The sequence below is a fragment of the Scomber scombrus genome, chromosome 3 (genome assembly GCF_963691925.1).
Source record: "Scomber scombrus chromosome 3, fScoSco1.1, whole genome shotgun sequence".
NCBI lineage: Eukaryota > Metazoa > Chordata > Actinopteri > Scombriformes > Scombridae > Scomber > Scomber scombrus.
The window spans coordinates 6,428,016-6,446,874 of NC_084972.1; the positions used below are offsets into that span (position 1 = coordinate 6,428,016).

The 18,859-nt window shown below is 39.7% G+C and overlaps 1 protein-coding gene across 2 annotated transcripts in view; it reads right to left on the reverse strand.

The window, feature by feature from the left end:
• cntn4 (contactin 4) overlaps nt 1-18,859 on the reverse strand; it is a 113,277-nt gene that overhangs the window by 3,414 nt on the left and 91,004 nt on the right. The window contains exons 11-19 of one of the 2 annotated variants that reach the window (XM_062444801.1): nt 12,731-12,906; nt 10,226-10,346; nt 9,595-9,753; nt 8,568-8,717; nt 7,298-7,368; nt 5,500-5,734; nt 4,669-4,784; nt 1,712-1,898; nt 1,501-1,613 (exon numbers count right to left, since the gene is read on the reverse strand). In XM_062444801.1, coding sequence (XP_062300785.1) covers nt 1,501-1,613; nt 1,712-1,898; nt 4,669-4,784; nt 5,500-5,734; nt 7,298-7,368; nt 8,568-8,717; nt 9,595-9,753; nt 10,226-10,346; nt 12,731-12,906 — 1,328 coding nt within the window. The remainder of the gene's footprint in view (nt 1-1,500; nt 1,614-1,711; nt 1,899-4,668; nt 4,785-5,499; nt 5,735-7,297; nt 7,369-8,567; nt 8,718-9,594; nt 9,754-10,225; nt 10,347-12,730; nt 12,907-18,859) is intronic. The other variant, XM_062444810.1, reaches the window with a different exon arrangement.

The following is an 18,859-nucleotide window of genomic DNA, read 5'->3' on the forward strand; positions in this document are numbered from 1 at the left end:
AAATCATGAACTTAAACTCAGAATACCTCTGCAGCGGTGGAGCCGGGCTTTTAACATGTCATGATCAGAGCTTTACAACCCTGCCAGAGAGGAGAGGATAAAAATCTCTCTTCTTTTAATAACGTTCAAAATGTGGCTTTCTTGTGGGTTTCTGTCATTTTAAATAGATAAAAGATAGAGAGAGGGTAAGTTTCAGAGAGAAAGCACTGCAAAGCTTCCTCTGAGAGAGAGAAAGTCTGTGAATGACAGAAATATAATGTTATTTTCTGACTGTTTCATGGCGGTTTGGTTCTAAAGCACAAATAAACAACCATCAAAGACTCAACAGGTGATTTAAGGTGGAGGCTGATGCTCTTTTGGTGCAATTTGGACACATAGCACATTTAATATTAATACGTTTTAGATAAACAAGCGAACCGCTCAGCTCTGTGTGTGAGTATAGCAGGGGCTGTTTGATATAAACACCTTCACATCACACCAAGACGGGGTTTCTGGGCTGTGACTTGCTTAGCAGGACAAAGGCACGCGCCCCTCTCAGTTAAACTGCCCCAGAGAGAAGAACAAGCGCACACGGGAGAAAAAAAACAGAGGTGGAGGCAGCAAAACTAGCCAATAAGAGCTCAGACAGTGTTTTATTGGTAGCTGATTTAACCAATGGAATGACATAAACTGCTTCTATGGTTCAACCTCAATTTAGTCTTGCTGGTGAAGTCTCTGTCTGGATTAAAAGCATTTATTAACTCCTTATAGTTTTAATTAATAATTTTTTTCAGTTAGTTCCAAAGAAATAATAAGCAATTGGCACCGAACTAGTTTCATTTCAAATTGCTACTGGCCGACTACTATGATAAATACAAATGCCCCTATCTCTGTTGTGTGTGAAAGGTGGGAATCCATGAACACACACAAAATCTTAATCAGTTTAGAATAAAGTCAGTAATTAAAAGTCAATAGTAGGTATAAAAGTAAATGGAAGTTTTGGAAAGGGTAACAAAGTGGACCCTGTCTTTGTCTCCATTGCAACAGTTGATGAGGTTCATGTGTAATGTGGTAGCTTCCACCATCTAAAACTAATACCTTCTATATTGCTGAGTTATCAAGGACATTTTGGTGTTGTTGTGTTGAGAAATGTTAAAAATATCATTAAAACTGACAATGAGGAAAACGCCTCCTGGTAGTGAGTCCTGCAGTCCGCCCACCGGACTGATGTGGACCATTAACTGTACTGCTAAAATTAAAATAAAGACATTTAAAAAAAGGATAGGATCTTGTGATTAAATGTTGAGTAATGTAGTGGTTGTAGTTTAAAGCAAGAAAAACAAACGACAACAAACAATACAGCTTCTGTGCTCCAGAGTCGTGAAGTGGAGCAGGCATAAAAGAGACTTTGCAATACTTGAGTTTGAAAGTTGTGCTGAGTGTCACAAAAGAATTGAATATTTATATCCATATCACTAACTGCTGTGATACTGGGTTAAAACTGAGCGACTGGACACTTACTTTGTAACCAGTGACCTCTGACTCATTCTCCAGGGCTTTGACCTGCTCCCAGTTCAATATAATCTTGGAGTTTGATGTGTTCCACATCACCTTACCCGGCGGCTGACTGGGTGCTGAGGGGAGAAAAAACACATTATTCACCTCAAATAGAAGCTGAACACTAGAAGAAAAAGCCACTAGTACAGTAGATATAATTAGATATGATAATTACGTGGTTTTTTGGTGGTAACGTTCACAGTGGAGCTAGGTGGCCCCGTTCCTGCAGTGTTATATGCCCTCACTGAGATGTAATAAGTAGTGCTGCCTTTCAGCCCCCGGATAATAGTTGATGTTTGGTTTCCTACAGTCCTTTGCACGCTGGCTGTGTCTTCCCTTTCACTTCTACTCCAGTACCTCAGCTGAAAAGCAACAGGGCAGAACCTCAGATGCGAACGCAGAAAACACGACAGACACCTTAAAAGCTTTCCGTTACACCCTGTCAATGAAGTGCAAACTGGAAATAGGTAGATGTGAACTCAGCTGGATGGAAGATGTGAACCTTTAAGCGGCGTGTCACTGTGCACCTATTGCTCTTGTTCAGCGTGAGCTTACGTGTCTCAGTTGTGCTGATCAGACATGTGTCACGGTTTAAGTTAAGAGTGAGGAGGTCACATATGCAAAAGGAAGAAAAAAAGAAAATAAAGAAGAAGAAGGAGAGAATCCTCAAAAATCCCCTGCCATCAGCTTCCACTGATAACAGATTTTCTTTGTCACTCTGCTTGTCAGGGCTGAAATAGCCGGCACGCTTGACGGCACAAATATAATTTGTCTTTCCTCACAGGAACGGTTTGCTCAGGCTCTGCTCCTCTGGTGACTTTGAGTGGTCAACAATTCATAATTCTGCCACTTTATGCAATCTGTGGATGAAAACAGCACCTTTGTTCAAGAGGAGTGCAGCGCTACGTGTATTCTTCCTGAACTGTCATGGTGCAGATGTTACAGTTCGGTGAATTCAGTCTTACAATGAATACGCTCCGAGTACCAAACAGTTACTGTCAAAATAATTTAAAAACTCACTCCAATGTGCAGAACTATAATTCTAGAGCTGCAGTTCCATCTGGAACATTTTGGCAGTGCAGCACTTAGCTATAGCATACTCATGAGGTGCATTCCAATCAGTTTGCTGGAAGTTGACAGCAAAATTTCCCATCAGTCACTGCGCCTCACTGGAGCGTTAGAAACAAATAATGGAACTTTGAAGCATGGTATAAGAAGTATGCCACACTTAAAGCAGTGAAAAGTCTAGCATTTTTGCTAGTTTTACCTTAGAAGTGTATGGTTGACAATGGTGACAATAACAAGGTGCATGAGACCTGGCATTAATTTCATGCACCATTCATAATTATCAAGAATGACATAATATTAACCTCCTGCGACCCTGCGTCCTCATATGGGGACATTATATTTTGGGTTTGCTGGACCTCATACTTCATTCTGCTTAACTTTTACCTTTGATCAATTGACCTGTTGTCCTCATTCGTACTACACACGTTTTTGTGCCACCTAGTGGCAGCAAAAGTGCAATACATTAATCAGTGTAAAAAGCCAGATGGCAGGCATCTTGGCTGAATCAATAAACAGCTGATCCTCAGACACAAAACTAATCAAATTTTATGGTTGAAACTTGATTATTTAAGTTTAATAACGTTTGTAGTTTGATATGTTATACAAATTTGACTAATTTTAGCATTAGCAACAAGCTAGGACACAGCTAATCAGGAAGTACTTATTTGAGGACATTGGAACTTTATTACGGTTTGTGCAAAAGAAAGGAGTAAATGTAAGGAAATAGATAGTTTTATATACTGGTGAATTAATTGTTTTATACAGTAAAATAAACCCAGTGTCCCCATATGAGGGAAACATTACTTCCTGTTCAAAGCTTAGTTTTTATACTTATCAGGTCCCACTCATCTCAAATATCTAGGAGAAATTAAAAATGCATACCAAACAAAAGCTCTGGTCACAGGAAGTTAATATTACATAATAATAATCTGTAAGTAATCGTCATATAATATGATTTAATAATCTGCATAATAATCTTAAGGAATTTTGTACTCCCTGACATTCCCTAAACAAAGAGCAGGGAGTACTGTTTCTGTACACTGTGTAATGGGACGCAGCTATAGATGTATACTAGCCGGTTTAACCAAGATAGCCTGGTTACCTTGGTTACCCTGTAATGTCACCGCAGCCAGAATGACAAACAAGAGAGCTATAACACTGACCGAGTGCAACATTATTATTAAAATATGCTCTGTATCGCCATAGTGAAACCATACTGAGTCTCTCCTTCATCCCTCTCTGTGATGGTCAGTTTTTTACTCAACCTTTGAGTGAAGCCGCTCAGAATAACTATAAACACATGTGATTTCTGATGTCAAACCGTTCTGAGAGAAAAAAAATGCAGTTAAAAAGTATTACAGTAAAAGTAGAGGTTTGGACCCTATGACTAATATATTATCATATATGACAACATTAGATTATTAATACTGAAACATCAGTGTGTAAACAAGATGTTACTGTTGTAACATGTTGCTGGAGATGGAGCTAATTTCAGTTACTTCATATAGAGTTTGTTCACATCTTGGATTTCAATAATGAAGGGAATTAAAATGACAAGAACTAACTGAGCGCAAAGCCAGTTTTTGAAAGTGCTTTGTTGTGTGGATTAGAAGCTAAACGTTCAATCCCTTAGAGTATTGCATCAGTACACTAATCAGGGTGGTTACAGTACTTAGGTAAGCAACAAGAGAAACACAACTAAACCCACAGGCATGGGACTAGGCTGGACTATTATGCATGCAGCAAGCTATTATCTCCTATGCCCAAGGTGCATGAGCCTGAAACACTTATCAATAATAGAAGAGAACAAGATTCAACAGCATTAGTTGCCATGCGCTTCTGAACACACACACACACACACACACACACACACACACACACACACACACACACACACACACACACACACACACACACACACACACACACACACACACACACACACACACACACACACACACACACACACACACACACACACACACACACACACACACACACACACACACACACATTTTCATCCAATGGAAACACACACAAACAAGGTATTTCATTGCAGCTCACCTCATAGCCCAGTACACGTTTCTTGCTGGCGTTCCAGGGCAGAGCTTTCCATAGAACTTCAATCTCGGATGCAGAGAGGCTCTTGGCACGGACCCTTGTGGGCGCTCGGCCAGGCTCTGGAGTTAATGTATAAAAGACTCTGAATGATTTTAGAAGTATACTGAGCTTTTGATGACCCCTCAAAGTGGGAACATCAAAACTGTTTCAAAGCTAATTCTTTCATGAGAACAACAGAGAGAGGGAAGTATGGAAAAAAGACATCTGCAATAGCTGATAGAAGAACGCTGGCTGAAGTATCACTGCCACTACTGTTCAGACCCTGAATGGATCTAGTCATATACACATGCATTATTAGTAGCTGAGCCAGTAGAGTTTATCAATAACATATAGGTCTGTCACGATAACTACCTTTTCTGAATGATATATTGTCTCAGAATTAATCGCGATAAACAATATTATTGTCATTTGAAGATTATTTTATACCACTGATATAATGATCATATAATATCATAATAATGCAAGGGGGCATGAGGTGGGATTGGAGAGTGGGCACTAAGCTTTCATTAAAACATAGACTGCCATTATGGGATGGGACAGAGTTATTTACCTTTAATAACATATAGGCGACACCGCTCACTTCTGCAGTCTTCACTCAGGACGTACACAGTGAGGAATGGAGGACACTACTTGCTTAGCCAATGTGACATTAATAGCGTCTTGGCTGCTAATGTGCAGTGTGGAAATATTGAGGTAAAAAAAGCCCATATATAGACATGATGATGTTGATAATTACGTGACAGGCCTACATGCTGTGCATAAGATCATGCGCACCTTCCTCAGCAGAGTAGATAGTGGTAACAGGTCCGAAAGGGCCTTCCCCTTCATTGTTGTAAACCCCGACCTTCACGTGGAAAGGCGAGAAGGGTTGGATGCTCTCGTTTTTAAAAACGTATCTGGATGCCTCGGGGGAAGGGACTGCAGCCTGCATCCAGCCGGTGGCACCGTGTGGTCGAAAAGCCACAACGTAGCCGAACCCTGCTCCATTCTGCTGCTCCTCTGGAACAGGCTGCAGAAAAAAAACAGTCTAAAAATCCACAAACTAAACAAATATGTGATTTTAATGCCATTTTGCACATATCATCAATCAACATGTATCTATTAAAACTCCTGATTCATCTTAGTTAATATATAAACTCTGAGTATGACGCAGAGTGCTAAGACAGACTTTGAATGCTTTGCTTAAAATATAACATGCTGTGCACACAAGAACTATTATTGGACACATCCATTACATAGTACAGTGCACTCAGCATGATACCATAAACTCAGCTGTTGTCCAGACTGATAACATGCCTCATGCATTTATAGCTGCTGATTTCATTCTAGTGGATAAACCAGCCCTCTTCACTCCCGTCCACTAAGAGATACACACTCATATAAAAAGCACTTAATTTTTTCTTTCTTTTTTTATTTGTAGCCACGTTTAGGATAGTGATATCTGTCAGTCTTATGTGTTGGTGTAGATATCTCTCCTCTTGTCGCCTGTCACCTTCAGGTCAAATTTATTTTAATAACAAATTAAGACAGGATGCAACATTTGCATGGATTTCCCTTTAAGACTGTGTGCTTGTCCATTTAGAGCCGGATGCGACATGAGCAAATTTTAGATTATGTCATTGTTTTAAGACGTGACTGATGAAATGCATAGTGATTTGCTAAAAATGGGGAAGGCAAAATGTAGTATGGGATGCATTTTTTTCCAGTGCTCTTAGCTGGTGTTAGCCTCAGGTTTAAGGAGGTTGTTTTTTAACAGTGCATTAAGTTTTAGGATGTTTTTTTTAGAGGGCGCCTTTGGTCATAATGGGATAATGGCCTTTTAATTTAGAGTCACCCCCTAGAAAAACATCATTTTTTTAGCCCCTTTTCTTGTAAGGCTCTAAAAGAAACAGCTGTCCTGTGCCTGTGTGTTGAATAAAGAAAATTGGAGCCTCTGTTGTCTGCTTTAAACTTTTATTTTTGATTTTTCACCTTGGTTCTTAAACTTGGCTCTAGGTTACAACTATACAAATAGAAATTTAGAGCATACATTTCCCATTTTTGTTCAAGCAAAAGTTAAAATTAAAAATCTACTTCTATATCAAAAATGAAAAAAACGCCTTAGGAATTTTCATTGCCGAGGCAAAACAGTGACTTTGTTAAGCAGATGTTAGACTTTAATTGAACTCTTGCATATTGAAACATCAACACTGATTCTGTGAAACGTTTCACAGCAGGGACTGATGATTTTGAGCAGCCTGAATAAATATAAGCTGTTGGAGTTGGCGTGATATGTGAGGGCTTTGTAGAAAGAAAGAAAAAGAAAGAATGAAAGTAAAGGCAAACAAAGTAGAAAAAGAAGTTAGGACTTTGAAGGAACCATTCAGTTTAATTATCTTATTGGAACCTCAAAAGCATTTTTCTCTCCCCCAGGGTGACAGCGGCAGTTATTGCCTCTCTGTTCTTAAAAATGAAATGCCATACATTAAGCCATTCAGCTGTTATTAATGAAACAGAGGCCTAGATCCACAGAGAATAATGACGTCTGGCTCCCTCCTCCATGGGTGAGGGGGTTTTGAGCGGGCTTGCTTACCTCCCATGTGATGACTAATTCGGAGCGACTGCCACCGCCTCCGCTCACATTAGCTGGTGTGACCTTCGGTGCTGGAAGAAGAAGACAGATCAGCTTAGCCCTGCTGACTTCACATGACGGTGAAAAGGCACTTGTAATCATTTTCCATGTTGCTAACTCCCATATGGCAGAGAGATTTTTGAACTTCAAAAATCCAGAAATCCTTTAAGATATCAGCAAACATCTCACAGCTGAGTTGTGTTTGCAGACGTTGGCCAGTCTGTGCTGTGATTTTACCCCAGATGATGCATAAAAGATCTAACCTCAGTGAGTCCAGCTGTCTGTGGGTAGATTTCAGTTTTTTTCACTTTAGCTGTAATTTGAATACAATTTCAGCAGTGGCACAATATTAAAGTTGCTGAAGGCATACATGTTGGGCAATACTTACTTACTTTCTCAGTGAGAGATAGGTTAAAAGATCAATGCCATTCTCATATCTGTATGCTAAATATGAAGCCGCAACTAAGAGACTATTAGCTTATCTTGACATGAAGACAGGAAATAGCCTGGCTCTCCTGAGTCAAGAAAATCCACCTACAGACCTCTAAGACTCACTAATGAATCTTTGTTTAATACGTTCAAGTGTAAAAGTGACAAATGTTGTTTTTATGACGGTGTTATGTGGTAGAAATGGTCTACAAAATGTTGTTATGCTTTTATATGAATTAAAAAAAGATGTCTTCCAGTGTTTATGCAGTCTTCCAGTCTTTATGCTAAGTCTTCCAGTTGTTATGCTAAGTCTTCCAGTCGTTATGCTAAATCTTCCAGTCGTTATGCTAAATCTTCCAGTCATTATGCTAAGTCTTCCAGTCGTTCTGCTAAATCTTCCAGTCGTTATGCTAAGTCTGCCAGTCGTTATGCTAAGTCTTCCAGTCGTTATGCTAAGTCTTCCAGTCTTTATACTAAGTCCTCCAGTCTTTATGCTAAGTCTTACAGTCTTTATGCTAAGTCTTACAGTCTTTATGCTAAGTCTTCCAGTCTTTATACTAAGTCTTCCAGTTTTTATGCTTAGTCCTCAAGTCTTCGTGCCAAATCTTTCAGTCCATATGCTAGGCTAAGCTAACATGCTTCTGGCACCAGCTTCACATTCAGGGTATTGTGTATTTCCCCAAATGTAGAACTATTCCCTTTACAGAAATAAGTAAATTATGTTGAGAGGGAAAAAACAAACATGCCATACATTTTTGGAAGAGGCATAAAGTTTGTTCTGTTCATGTAGTAAGTTACATACAGGTCCCCTTTGTCCTTGCTTGTTTGGACGGCTTGCTGGGCTCGCCGGTCCCGATGGTGTTGCTTGCCAGGACTCGAAACTCATACTCCACCCAGGGGCTCAGGTCTATTACTTTAGCTGTCAGCCGGTGGCCCCCCACCACCTCAGGATCTGGAATAAAACACACAGTGGCCCCTTCAGCATCTCGAAACTTTGTATGTGTGTGTGTTTGTGCGTACATATGTGTGTCAGCTTAGCATCGGCAGCACACTGTCCTCTAGGCTGACAGGCCTGGTAGGACTCCACCACAGGTACATAGGACAGGTATAATCCCTCACAAGGACACATAATGCACAGACTAACTCAAAAAACAAGAAAACAATCCAAAAGAATCACATACAAAGAAACACAATGTTAACGTGCTGCTTTGGCAATAGGCTATTTATTCAATTGTTTAATGCATCATGTGTTTCAAGTGGAGTTATAGAAATGCATCAAAGTCACTGTAAAGCTATAAATATCAGAAAATAGAAGCGCTCCCACTGGAAATGGCAAAAAGTACATTTCTCCTTTTGCGCAAAGATATCTGTCTACCTGCAAGGTCATAATGTAATTCAGTTGCGAATATATGACCCGGATTTGGTAAATCAATGAGGCCAGTAAAACTATCTTGTCCTTAATTCACAAAAATATCAATAAAGGAAGGTATACTGTACAGCATTAATCCACATTATACCAATCATGCGTGAATGCTAAGGGCCCCATTAAAGAGGATGTGGGGAAAAATTACACTCTAACCATCGGTGCTATCACTCCTCTACACTATCAAATTACAGCCTTGGAAGCAAGCTTCATCATCAGGCAGAGATCCATGTTTCAGGGTTCCCAGGAGTCCGATAAAATGGCGGTCAATGGTCATGCTACAATTGCGCACCATTTGGTGCTGGGGTAAAAATTACATCTCCAATATTCTCACAGGCGAGGCAGAATGAAGAGCGGGCCCCTCCATGTGATTGGAGGAGGCCACGGCTGGTTGGAGAGAGCTTACCTGTGGTGACAGCCTGCCACCCGAGGGAAAATGGTGTCCTGGCCTGGATGGTGTATGCCGTAATTGGACTGTGATTATCAGGACCAGGCCTCCAGGACAGAGAGGCTTTGGTATCAGTGATTTCTTCTACGTGGATGCTGGTGGGGGGGCTCGGGGGACCTGATAGATGGCATAGCCAGGCAGGCAAAAATAGAGAAAGATGGAGAGACAGACAGAAAGTGGAAGAGGAGGAGGGGGGAGATGGGGGGATGTAAATCAGGAAGAGATGGAAAGATAGAGGGAGTCGTGGTTATTTTAACACCTGCGGCTACTGTAGCGAAGTCAGTTCAGTATGAAACCTTTGGGAGCTATTCGGTCTACTTAAAAAGTACATTTCCTTTAAAGCTTGAAAAGAGAAATTCTTATTTGCCCCCCTTTCTACCCTCTCCTTTCATTTCCTCATCAGCGAGGCTCAGTAAACACGAATCACTACAAAACCTCCACCTTCTCCAGCAGTGGATGAATTATTGAACTGTTCTGAATTCTTAAAACGCAGGTAGCTGTAAGAACTGGTCAGTAGTCACTATGAATTGAAGCCTGTCCGTTAATATCGGAAGCGAAGGGAGAATGGATGTTCACTGTTGTGGCTTACCTCTGACAACCAAGTCAACAGCGATGGAAATGCTGTCCACCTTGGTTTGCACGGCGCATGTGTACTTCCCCGCGTGCCTCAGCTGGATGTTTCGAACCATAATGTCCCCTGCCGAATGCTGCTGTCATTCACCACATGCGCAATCAGGCAAACAAGCGCACACACACACACACACACACACACACACACACACACACACACACACACACACACACACACACACACACACACACACACACACACACACACACACAGTTCTATAAGCAACATGGTAAGCCTCCATCCTTTGTAATTTAACAACAATACTGACTTTCCAGCCACATGGAAAGAATAGAAAGCCTATTCTCATGTACTTGTATCTTGAAAAGTAAATCCATAAGTCTTCCTGCAGTCTTTTCTCCCACACTCTAAAATGACACAGAAATACCTCTCTATAATGGAAACGCTCCACGTGTTTATTGTATCACTATAATTACTGAAATGTACTTTCACAAATAGCTTGATTTTGATTGCGGTACGAAGCAGTTTCCGTTATAAGGAGAGGCCTAATGGCTAGTCTGATAGTTAGTTCTTAAAGGGAGACTTTTAGTCCGTCTCTCTCTAATTGCAATTTCCATCCTACATTATCATTTAATCAGAGAAGCAGAGCAGGTTCTGCAATAAATTGGACATGATGGAAAGATGGTGGCAAGAATTCTATAGAGTGGCTGCTAGCTTAATCTATGCAAGTGTAGATGTACAGTGAGACATGTAAATTATATTACACGAGAATGTGTTTTTAAAAAAAGCTCATGAGAAATGCTAGAGAAGTACTGTATTCTTTTCTTTTCACCTGCAGTTTTTTTAAGGCATCTTGAGTTCATGAGAAAAATGAGCCTGCATATCACATGCTGAGATGTACGCTGCAAACCTTTTTAAAGTATACTGACGAAGGCTGGTTTGCGGGGGCGTGTATGTAAATTTTCGTTTTAAAATAAACCACAGGCAGCAATTTTCTGTCCATAAATAATACACTTGATACAAACATTCCCTCTGCACTGCGGCTGAATTTATTATGACCCTGCTAAAAGAAAAAGAAGTATACTATTGATGTACCAATGAATCTTCGGTCACCCCTTGACCTGTATTCAATGAAATCTCTGAAGGGGTTGAAAAAAAAAAATCAATGTCTTTTATGTAGCAGATTTTAATAAGAGCGCAGTGGCATTACTACAATTCTTCAGCACGTTGCAATGGGGTTTCTTAATGATTCATTATGTAGGCAGGGCCATCTAAAAAACATGGTATAAAAAGCGACGACAATAGATGGGTTTCTAAGCGAGGGAGGTTAAAAAACTGTCTGAATAACAGGGGGTTCATTGGAAGATCAACATGAGGTGTCGCACGAATCGTAGAAGTTATAAATGAAAATGTATGAAAATGCTTACACTCTTCCTTTTAGCTCAGAGTGCATAATTAGCGATTTTGCATGTCGTGATCTGGTCGGAGGCCTGGATTTTAATGAGGTGGTGGATAGTTCTGAACAGAAGCTGGTGGAGGAATAAGCACCTGTTTTAAGGTAAGGCTGCTTATACTATTACTGTGCTATTATTTAAGGGTGATTATTGCAAATGTTTGTCATGTTCTGTGATTAATGCTTAGGTGATCCGTTTGGATAGATCAATGTGGGACTTAGTGGCAGCTGACAGAGTTGCAGACTGCTGGCTTTGGATGGAAATGCATCACATTGTTAGAAAATGTTGGCTGATGAATATTAAATCCTGTATTGATACAGTTTCTCATCTGTGAGATATTGCCTGTATACACTGCAGGCATCGAAAATTTAATTTTGCACTGTATAACACATCTGGCGTATACCTTGTGACTTGCATATTATATATCCCAAATGAGTGCTCAAATGGCAAGAATTTCATACATGGTAATGTTGCTTTTAGTTAGTTTGTTTTTTTAGCCAATATGACTCATGTGAGGGGTGCTTCTGTGCTTTTACTTTTTGCTGTCTGTTGATGTGCCTTCATGACTGATGTCTATCAAAGTGTTGTTTATTGTAGAAAAAGTTTTAGAAATTTACCTCTAGACAGCAATTTCACTCCTTTTAGCTTGTAGCTTCATTTTTAAAGGTGCAGTGTGTAGAATTTAGAGGAATCTAGCACAACAGACGTGGCAGAAATGAAATATATTCATAAGTATGTTTACATTGGTATATAATCCCATTAAAATAAGAATTTGTTGTGTGTTCTTGTTACCTTAGAATTAGTCATTTTTATGTCCTCTTCTATGGAGGCCACCATGTTGCACTTCTTTGTTTCTACAGTAGCCCAGAACAAACCAAATACTGGCTCTAAAGAGGGGCCTTTCACATTTTTCATTTTGTTGCAATCTACAACCTTACCAGTAGATGTCACTAAATTCTACACACAGTTCCTTTAAATACTGAAAATGTCCTTATAAACTATTATGACTTTGTGGCAGGGTGTTTTCAACCATGAGGGATTATAAACTTACGCCGCCGACTTTTTCAAAAAATCCACCGTGGCCCCCAAAGTGGATGAGCTGCTCGTTGAAGAACCAGGTGAACTTGAGCTCCAGAGATGGATCGTGGCTGACTTGACAGGGCAGGACCACACTCTCCCCCACGGTGACGTCCAGCGTGGACGGCTGGGTGGTGATGATGGTCGGCTCTGAAAACACACAATCACATCCATGCATGTTTGGTCAAACACGTGACTCTGTTCCCCTTTTCCAGGCATTACCAGTACAGGAAATGGCTTTGCAAAAAAGCCAAGCCCTTCCATCATCCTTATGGATATGTCAGACTCAGTTAATAGAAGGATATACGGGACAGGGCACACAGCAAACTAGGGCACACAGCTACAATAACTGGTATTAGTTTCGGCCTGAGCTTGTCTCTGTGGGGACTGGGAGATGTGTCTCTCCTGCATCCTGAGAAGCCTCCATGTGTCACTGTCAGCTCAGCCTTCGGCCCGGAACTCCCCCAGATCGGTCCGAAATTCCCAAAACGCACCACTAGGAAAACAGTAAACACCAGTGAGCACTTCCTCTAGTCGGAGCCACTCTCTTTTCAAGCCTGCAGTGCATTACAATGGCATCACATGGGAATAAGGCAGGCGTCCCTTATCTGCACTTGTGTGTGAGCAGTGGAGGAGGAAAGTGGAAGGACATGAGAGAGGCGGGATGAGAGGGAGAGGCTTTGTTCTGAGAGTGTACAACACCTGTCTCCCTCTTGGGGGTGCTGTGATTACTTGGTTGAAATTGCCACTCTGAGCACACAGACTAAATTAACCATGGCAAATGATCCCTGGACAGGCATAGATTCATGTAGAAAGTGCCGGCAGTGCAGTCTTCATCCAGAGTGAATTCGATACCTTCATTGCATTGGCCCGTTCCCTCCCTGCCCCTTCCCTCACTGACTTACACACACACCAACAGCATGGGCTCCCAGTGTGATTTATCTAGTCGTTTTCTGGTATCAGGACAGAATGCTATCAGCTGGTAGGTTTAGTCATACACACAATGAAAGTGTGTCTAAGAGCCTTGGTCTTGTATTGCTGGGGCTAAATGGTGAGCGATGGCGGCGCTGTAAAAAGGTTGTAAAAACACACAGGAGGTATTCAAGGGGACTGTATCGGTTCTGTTTCTAAAGGCTGCCTTGTAGAACAAGTGCAGAAAGGAAATAGAAAGTCTAAAACATTTAAAAGGTACGAAACACTACTCTAAAAAAAAAGAAAAAAGATAGAGAGTGTCAGGGCTGTTTCGCAGTGGTTTCATGGTAAGAGCGTTACTCTAAATGACACGAAGAGGATGGAAGGCTCAGGAAGGATCTGCAGGGGAATACTTACATGGATCCACAGCTAAGCATATTTTACTCCTCTATCCCTGCAACATGGAAACATACTATAAACATTTATGTGCTTTATTGTGTCTCCTGTGGGGTTGCTGCTTTTGCCTCTTTTCTACCATGAACTCGTCTCCTTGTGGTTTGTGCTGCCTGGCCTCATATTGCCTCCAGGGATTCACTGTGACAATGATGGTGGGAATATGCTCCCTTATTACTCTCCTCTGTCATCATTTGTGACAGATTATATGGACAAGCAAGGTTGGTTACACAACCGCACACTGGGCTCTTGAGCATAATTTGATTGATTTCTATCTTGTATAATGCCTTGTTACCTACTGCCACTGTAAATGAGAGGATAGTAACCCGCTCACTTAGCAGGGTCAATCAGAGACAAGATAGAGAGCACCTCAGTGAGTGCTGCTCAAGTGGGTCAAACCAGTGTTGACGGGTTTCTACACCTGTTACATTTCATGGTGTTTATCATTAATTGATGAACTTCCATTAATCAAAGATGTATAAAAACCTATGTTTCATAATGTTTAAAACATGTAAAAGCACCCTGTTAGCCTACTGCTTTAGACATACCACATAACTACAATGTCCTGTATTGTATCTCATACCTCTCTCTTTACCCATTATTTGTGTCTCTCTTTGCACTTCCAACCATTAAATAAAGGCAAAAATGCATTCTTTGAAATAATAAAAGAGAATATCTGTGCTAATGGTTCACTGCAAGGCTGCAGCATTGATGTTTGTAGCCTTTAGAAAACATTTACATTGCCTGTCATGAATAGAATGAGGTAAAATAATTTACTGTTCATAAAAAACCTACCTAGCAAATAGAAATTTGAACCTTTGAGTAGCTGGTCTTCATTGCATTTCATTTTCATGTAGATCATTAAAAAAACAAGAACAATAAGCAAAAAGGGCTTTTTGGGGAATAGGGTATATCTGTGCAAATCCCATTTATGAACTTGTTTTTGTAGATAATATCATGACTTTGCTGTTGGCGGGGCTCAACCAGTCACATAAGGGCGTCGTTATTCTGGGCTGTCACCTCTGTGGTTAGAGTCGTGTTATGTTTCAGCAGTTAAAACTAATTGGTTAAAGTTTAGGAAAGATATCTTGCAGTGTCGGCAGTGTGTTATATTTTTCTTACTGTCAACAAATTCATTGAAGGGAACAATACTAACATGTAAAATACTGTCAGACCTCTTGTAAAGCAGTCCATTTGTTCCTAACATGAAAATCTTAAAAACAAAAAAAACTTTCATTTTTAAGGCTGAACAATTTCCTAGCAGCTGGGCACTGTAAATTGTATATTTGTTGGGGTGATTCTGTGCTGCAAATTTGAACCCAAGAGAGTATTTCCACCGGGACAGTGTATATGGGACTGAATTGATATCAACTACATTGCCCATGTTCATAGTAGTGAATGAACATATCACTCTGTGCAGTGTTGTAGTGTATATATGTGTTTTTCATAGTTTTAGGACAACAAAAGGAATGAGAGGACTTTGGATACACAGACAATACTTAGCAGACGTTAGTAAGATATTACTTAGATCATTCATTGTTGTTTTTTGTGTTTTTGTGAGATGTCACACAATCACAAAATATCACCTAAAAAGTCATATTATTTTTCTAAGCCAACCATCTATGCTGAACTACTCCCCAAAGACATAATGTGATGGTATATATAACAATGTCACAATACTTTCACATTTACTACTCAAGTCCAAAATTACCCCCACAACTTCAAGAGATCATTTTTCAGGAACATGTATAGTTATTTATGATGGGAGTCTAAATCCTTTAGTGTGTTGTGACTGGCAATGAGGGCAACAACTATGGCAAGCCATTTTAACATTTAATAGCTAGACTGGTTATGTACTACAGTCATCTGTAATTCATCTCTTCCTAGTCAAAATGAACATTTCCACAGTGTCATTCTTCCTAGGACACATTATGTCACTTTTGTCATTCACGTGGATTGGGCTTTCAATTTCAAATAATTACATTTCAAAGATGTTATGAATATCTCACGGTGTCCTATCTACCCATAAAGATTTCCACAGTTCAATTCAGCAAATGCATTGTTTCTAATCATAATTATAATCAGAGATATCTGGAAATTTTACTAGTGACACGAATTGTGGATTGTGAATATCTGCAATGACAATTTTGCTAGTAACAATGTATTTTGGACATTCAAAATTACATTATGGGTATATATGGGGTGGGGTTTTTTCTCATTTTGGGTATCTGATATAAAAATAATGACTACTAACAAATTGATTGTATCTGAAATGAGAGTAATTCCTAGTAGGAAATCTATTCAAAAATTCAGTCTATTGAAATCTTCTTTTTAACTAGGAAGAATTGAATAACAGATACCTGTAATATATATCCAGTCTAGGTATTGAATGTTAAAATGGCAACTTATACTTATGTTATACTCATAGTTGTAGATATCTTGAAATACAATGTCTACTTCTAAGAATACTATTGTGTATATCTTTAATTACCATTCTGACTAGTGGGAATACAGTTTTGACCAGGAGAAAATGCTATTACGGATATCTAAGATGTAATTACAGATTGGAGTGTAGTTCGATTAAATGTTCAAACAGCTTGCCATAGGCTACGAGCTACAGCCAATTAAAGTGCATTTCCCATGTCTCTTCTTGCATGTATTTTCATTACAAAACATAGTCTAGAAATCATACAAACTCGTTGGGGATTCCTCCTGGTGAAAGATCTTGTAATGTGTGACCTCCTGTTGCTGATCAGTCATGTAGAGTGCAAACCACAAGATTCCCAATTACAAGACAGAAAGTTATGTAATATGAACAGTACAGTGATCTGACGAATTTGAAAGTCATGCGGTGTGACCAAGGCATTAGGTGAATGATGTAAGCTTGAATAATGCATCGAGGAGGGTACTGAAGAGCCATGAGCCATGTGATCTGTGGATTTGGAGCAGTGCCTCACCCCCAATCCTTCAAACTGAGATTCATGCAGATGATGCGACAGCATGCAGGTTCAAGACAAACACAGACTTCAGAAGGAAATGGTTATTCACAGGTAGATCATAAGCCTTTTTGTAAAAAGGATCAACAAAATCTGACGGTACACATCAGACTAAGGTTCACACCATGTAGCCAAAGACTCAAAAAAGTGAGGACAGGAGGAAAACCAACCCATGGGGTCATGTTATTTATCTCTACTTTCTTATGTTTAAGTTATGGTATGGTATTATTTTCAAATGCAAGTCAGGTACCCATACTTAAAAGGGAACACATGGAACAAGATTTGAAAACACCAACACAATTTATAGCATGACCTGCTGAACTATAGCAACCCATATTCAAACTGAATGTAACATGGAATCTTAAAACAAACTGCATAACACTATTTCACCCACCCAATGAAATCGGAGGGTGGAAGGTGGAAGCTATTTTATATCCCATTTATATGAAATTATTCATGGCATGTGAAACTATTTTCTTTTAAGAACAATTAGCTTTTTAAAACTATGACCTCTGAGTGGTGGAAAGGTTGATTATTTAAAGACATTAAAAACTAAACAAAGAACTGTTTATTTTGGCCCTGGAGTGGTTCAGATGTGTCATTTTACCAACAAATGTATAGTATTGTTCGAGTGTGATAACAGATTTATATTCTCATCTAAAATAGACAACACTTCACATATTCTACACGTGAGTACAGATCAGAGCTGAATACTAGAAAGACAGAAGACTAAAAGGATTCTCAGTTCTAAAGGCACCGTTTCACATCAAAAAGTATTAATGTATGTATGAAATACATTACTTACACACTCTTATTTATATGCGTGACATACAAAAATAACGTACAAAGCTGACATGTTAACGCAGTTGTTATTCCAATTACTTTTACTATTGAAATTTTCCAATTCTAATAGTTACTCTAAACTTATTTCTCAATATACGGCTCAGCTTAAAAACAAATAAGAATGAAGACATTTTTCAAGAAAGCAGCCAGACCCTCATTCACACAATCACACATCTAAAAACTGGATCAATTCCAAATGAATCAGCCTCATTCCACGTGAGTCCAGACAGCCCACTGTAATTCTTCAACAGCCTCACTGTCCAGACAAACTACCTATAGCACATTATATGATCATTTTGCTGTATTCTTGTTAAGGAGATACATATACACAAGAGCCACAGAGAAAGCTTTAACCACGAGAGAAGAAATTAGCAACCAAAGAGACAGAAAGAGAGAAGGTGTATCTGACTGACGTTTTCTTATGTCTTCTTTCTTTCATGGAGATGAAGTAACTTATCCATGACATAATGTCCATTTGTGGCTGTTGGTCATCTTGTTTGTTAACATAACTGTTGGTTAACCAGTCTGATATCACAATGACAAACTGGCTAACTCTACTGGCTGTTTCATTTAAATTATGTTGTTAAATTTCAATTATTGATGAGAGGAGTTCACTTTAGAGCAGCAGCATGTTGGGCTGCCACACTGACCTGCTGTGGGTCCAGACTGGACAGCTGAGGCAATGAGGCCTGACTCTGCACCAGCAGAGCGGTGCTCTCCATCCTGTCCCTGGTGGTGCCGTGCTAGTCCAAATCCATTCTCGCCGTTAGATTAACAACAGTGATCAACTGTCCTTGACTACTTCTATAACAAGCTAACTATATGAATCTATCTTACAGTGGTAAGCAATGAAGATTAAATAAACAATCAGTGGACCAATGCAATGTCAATATTATATA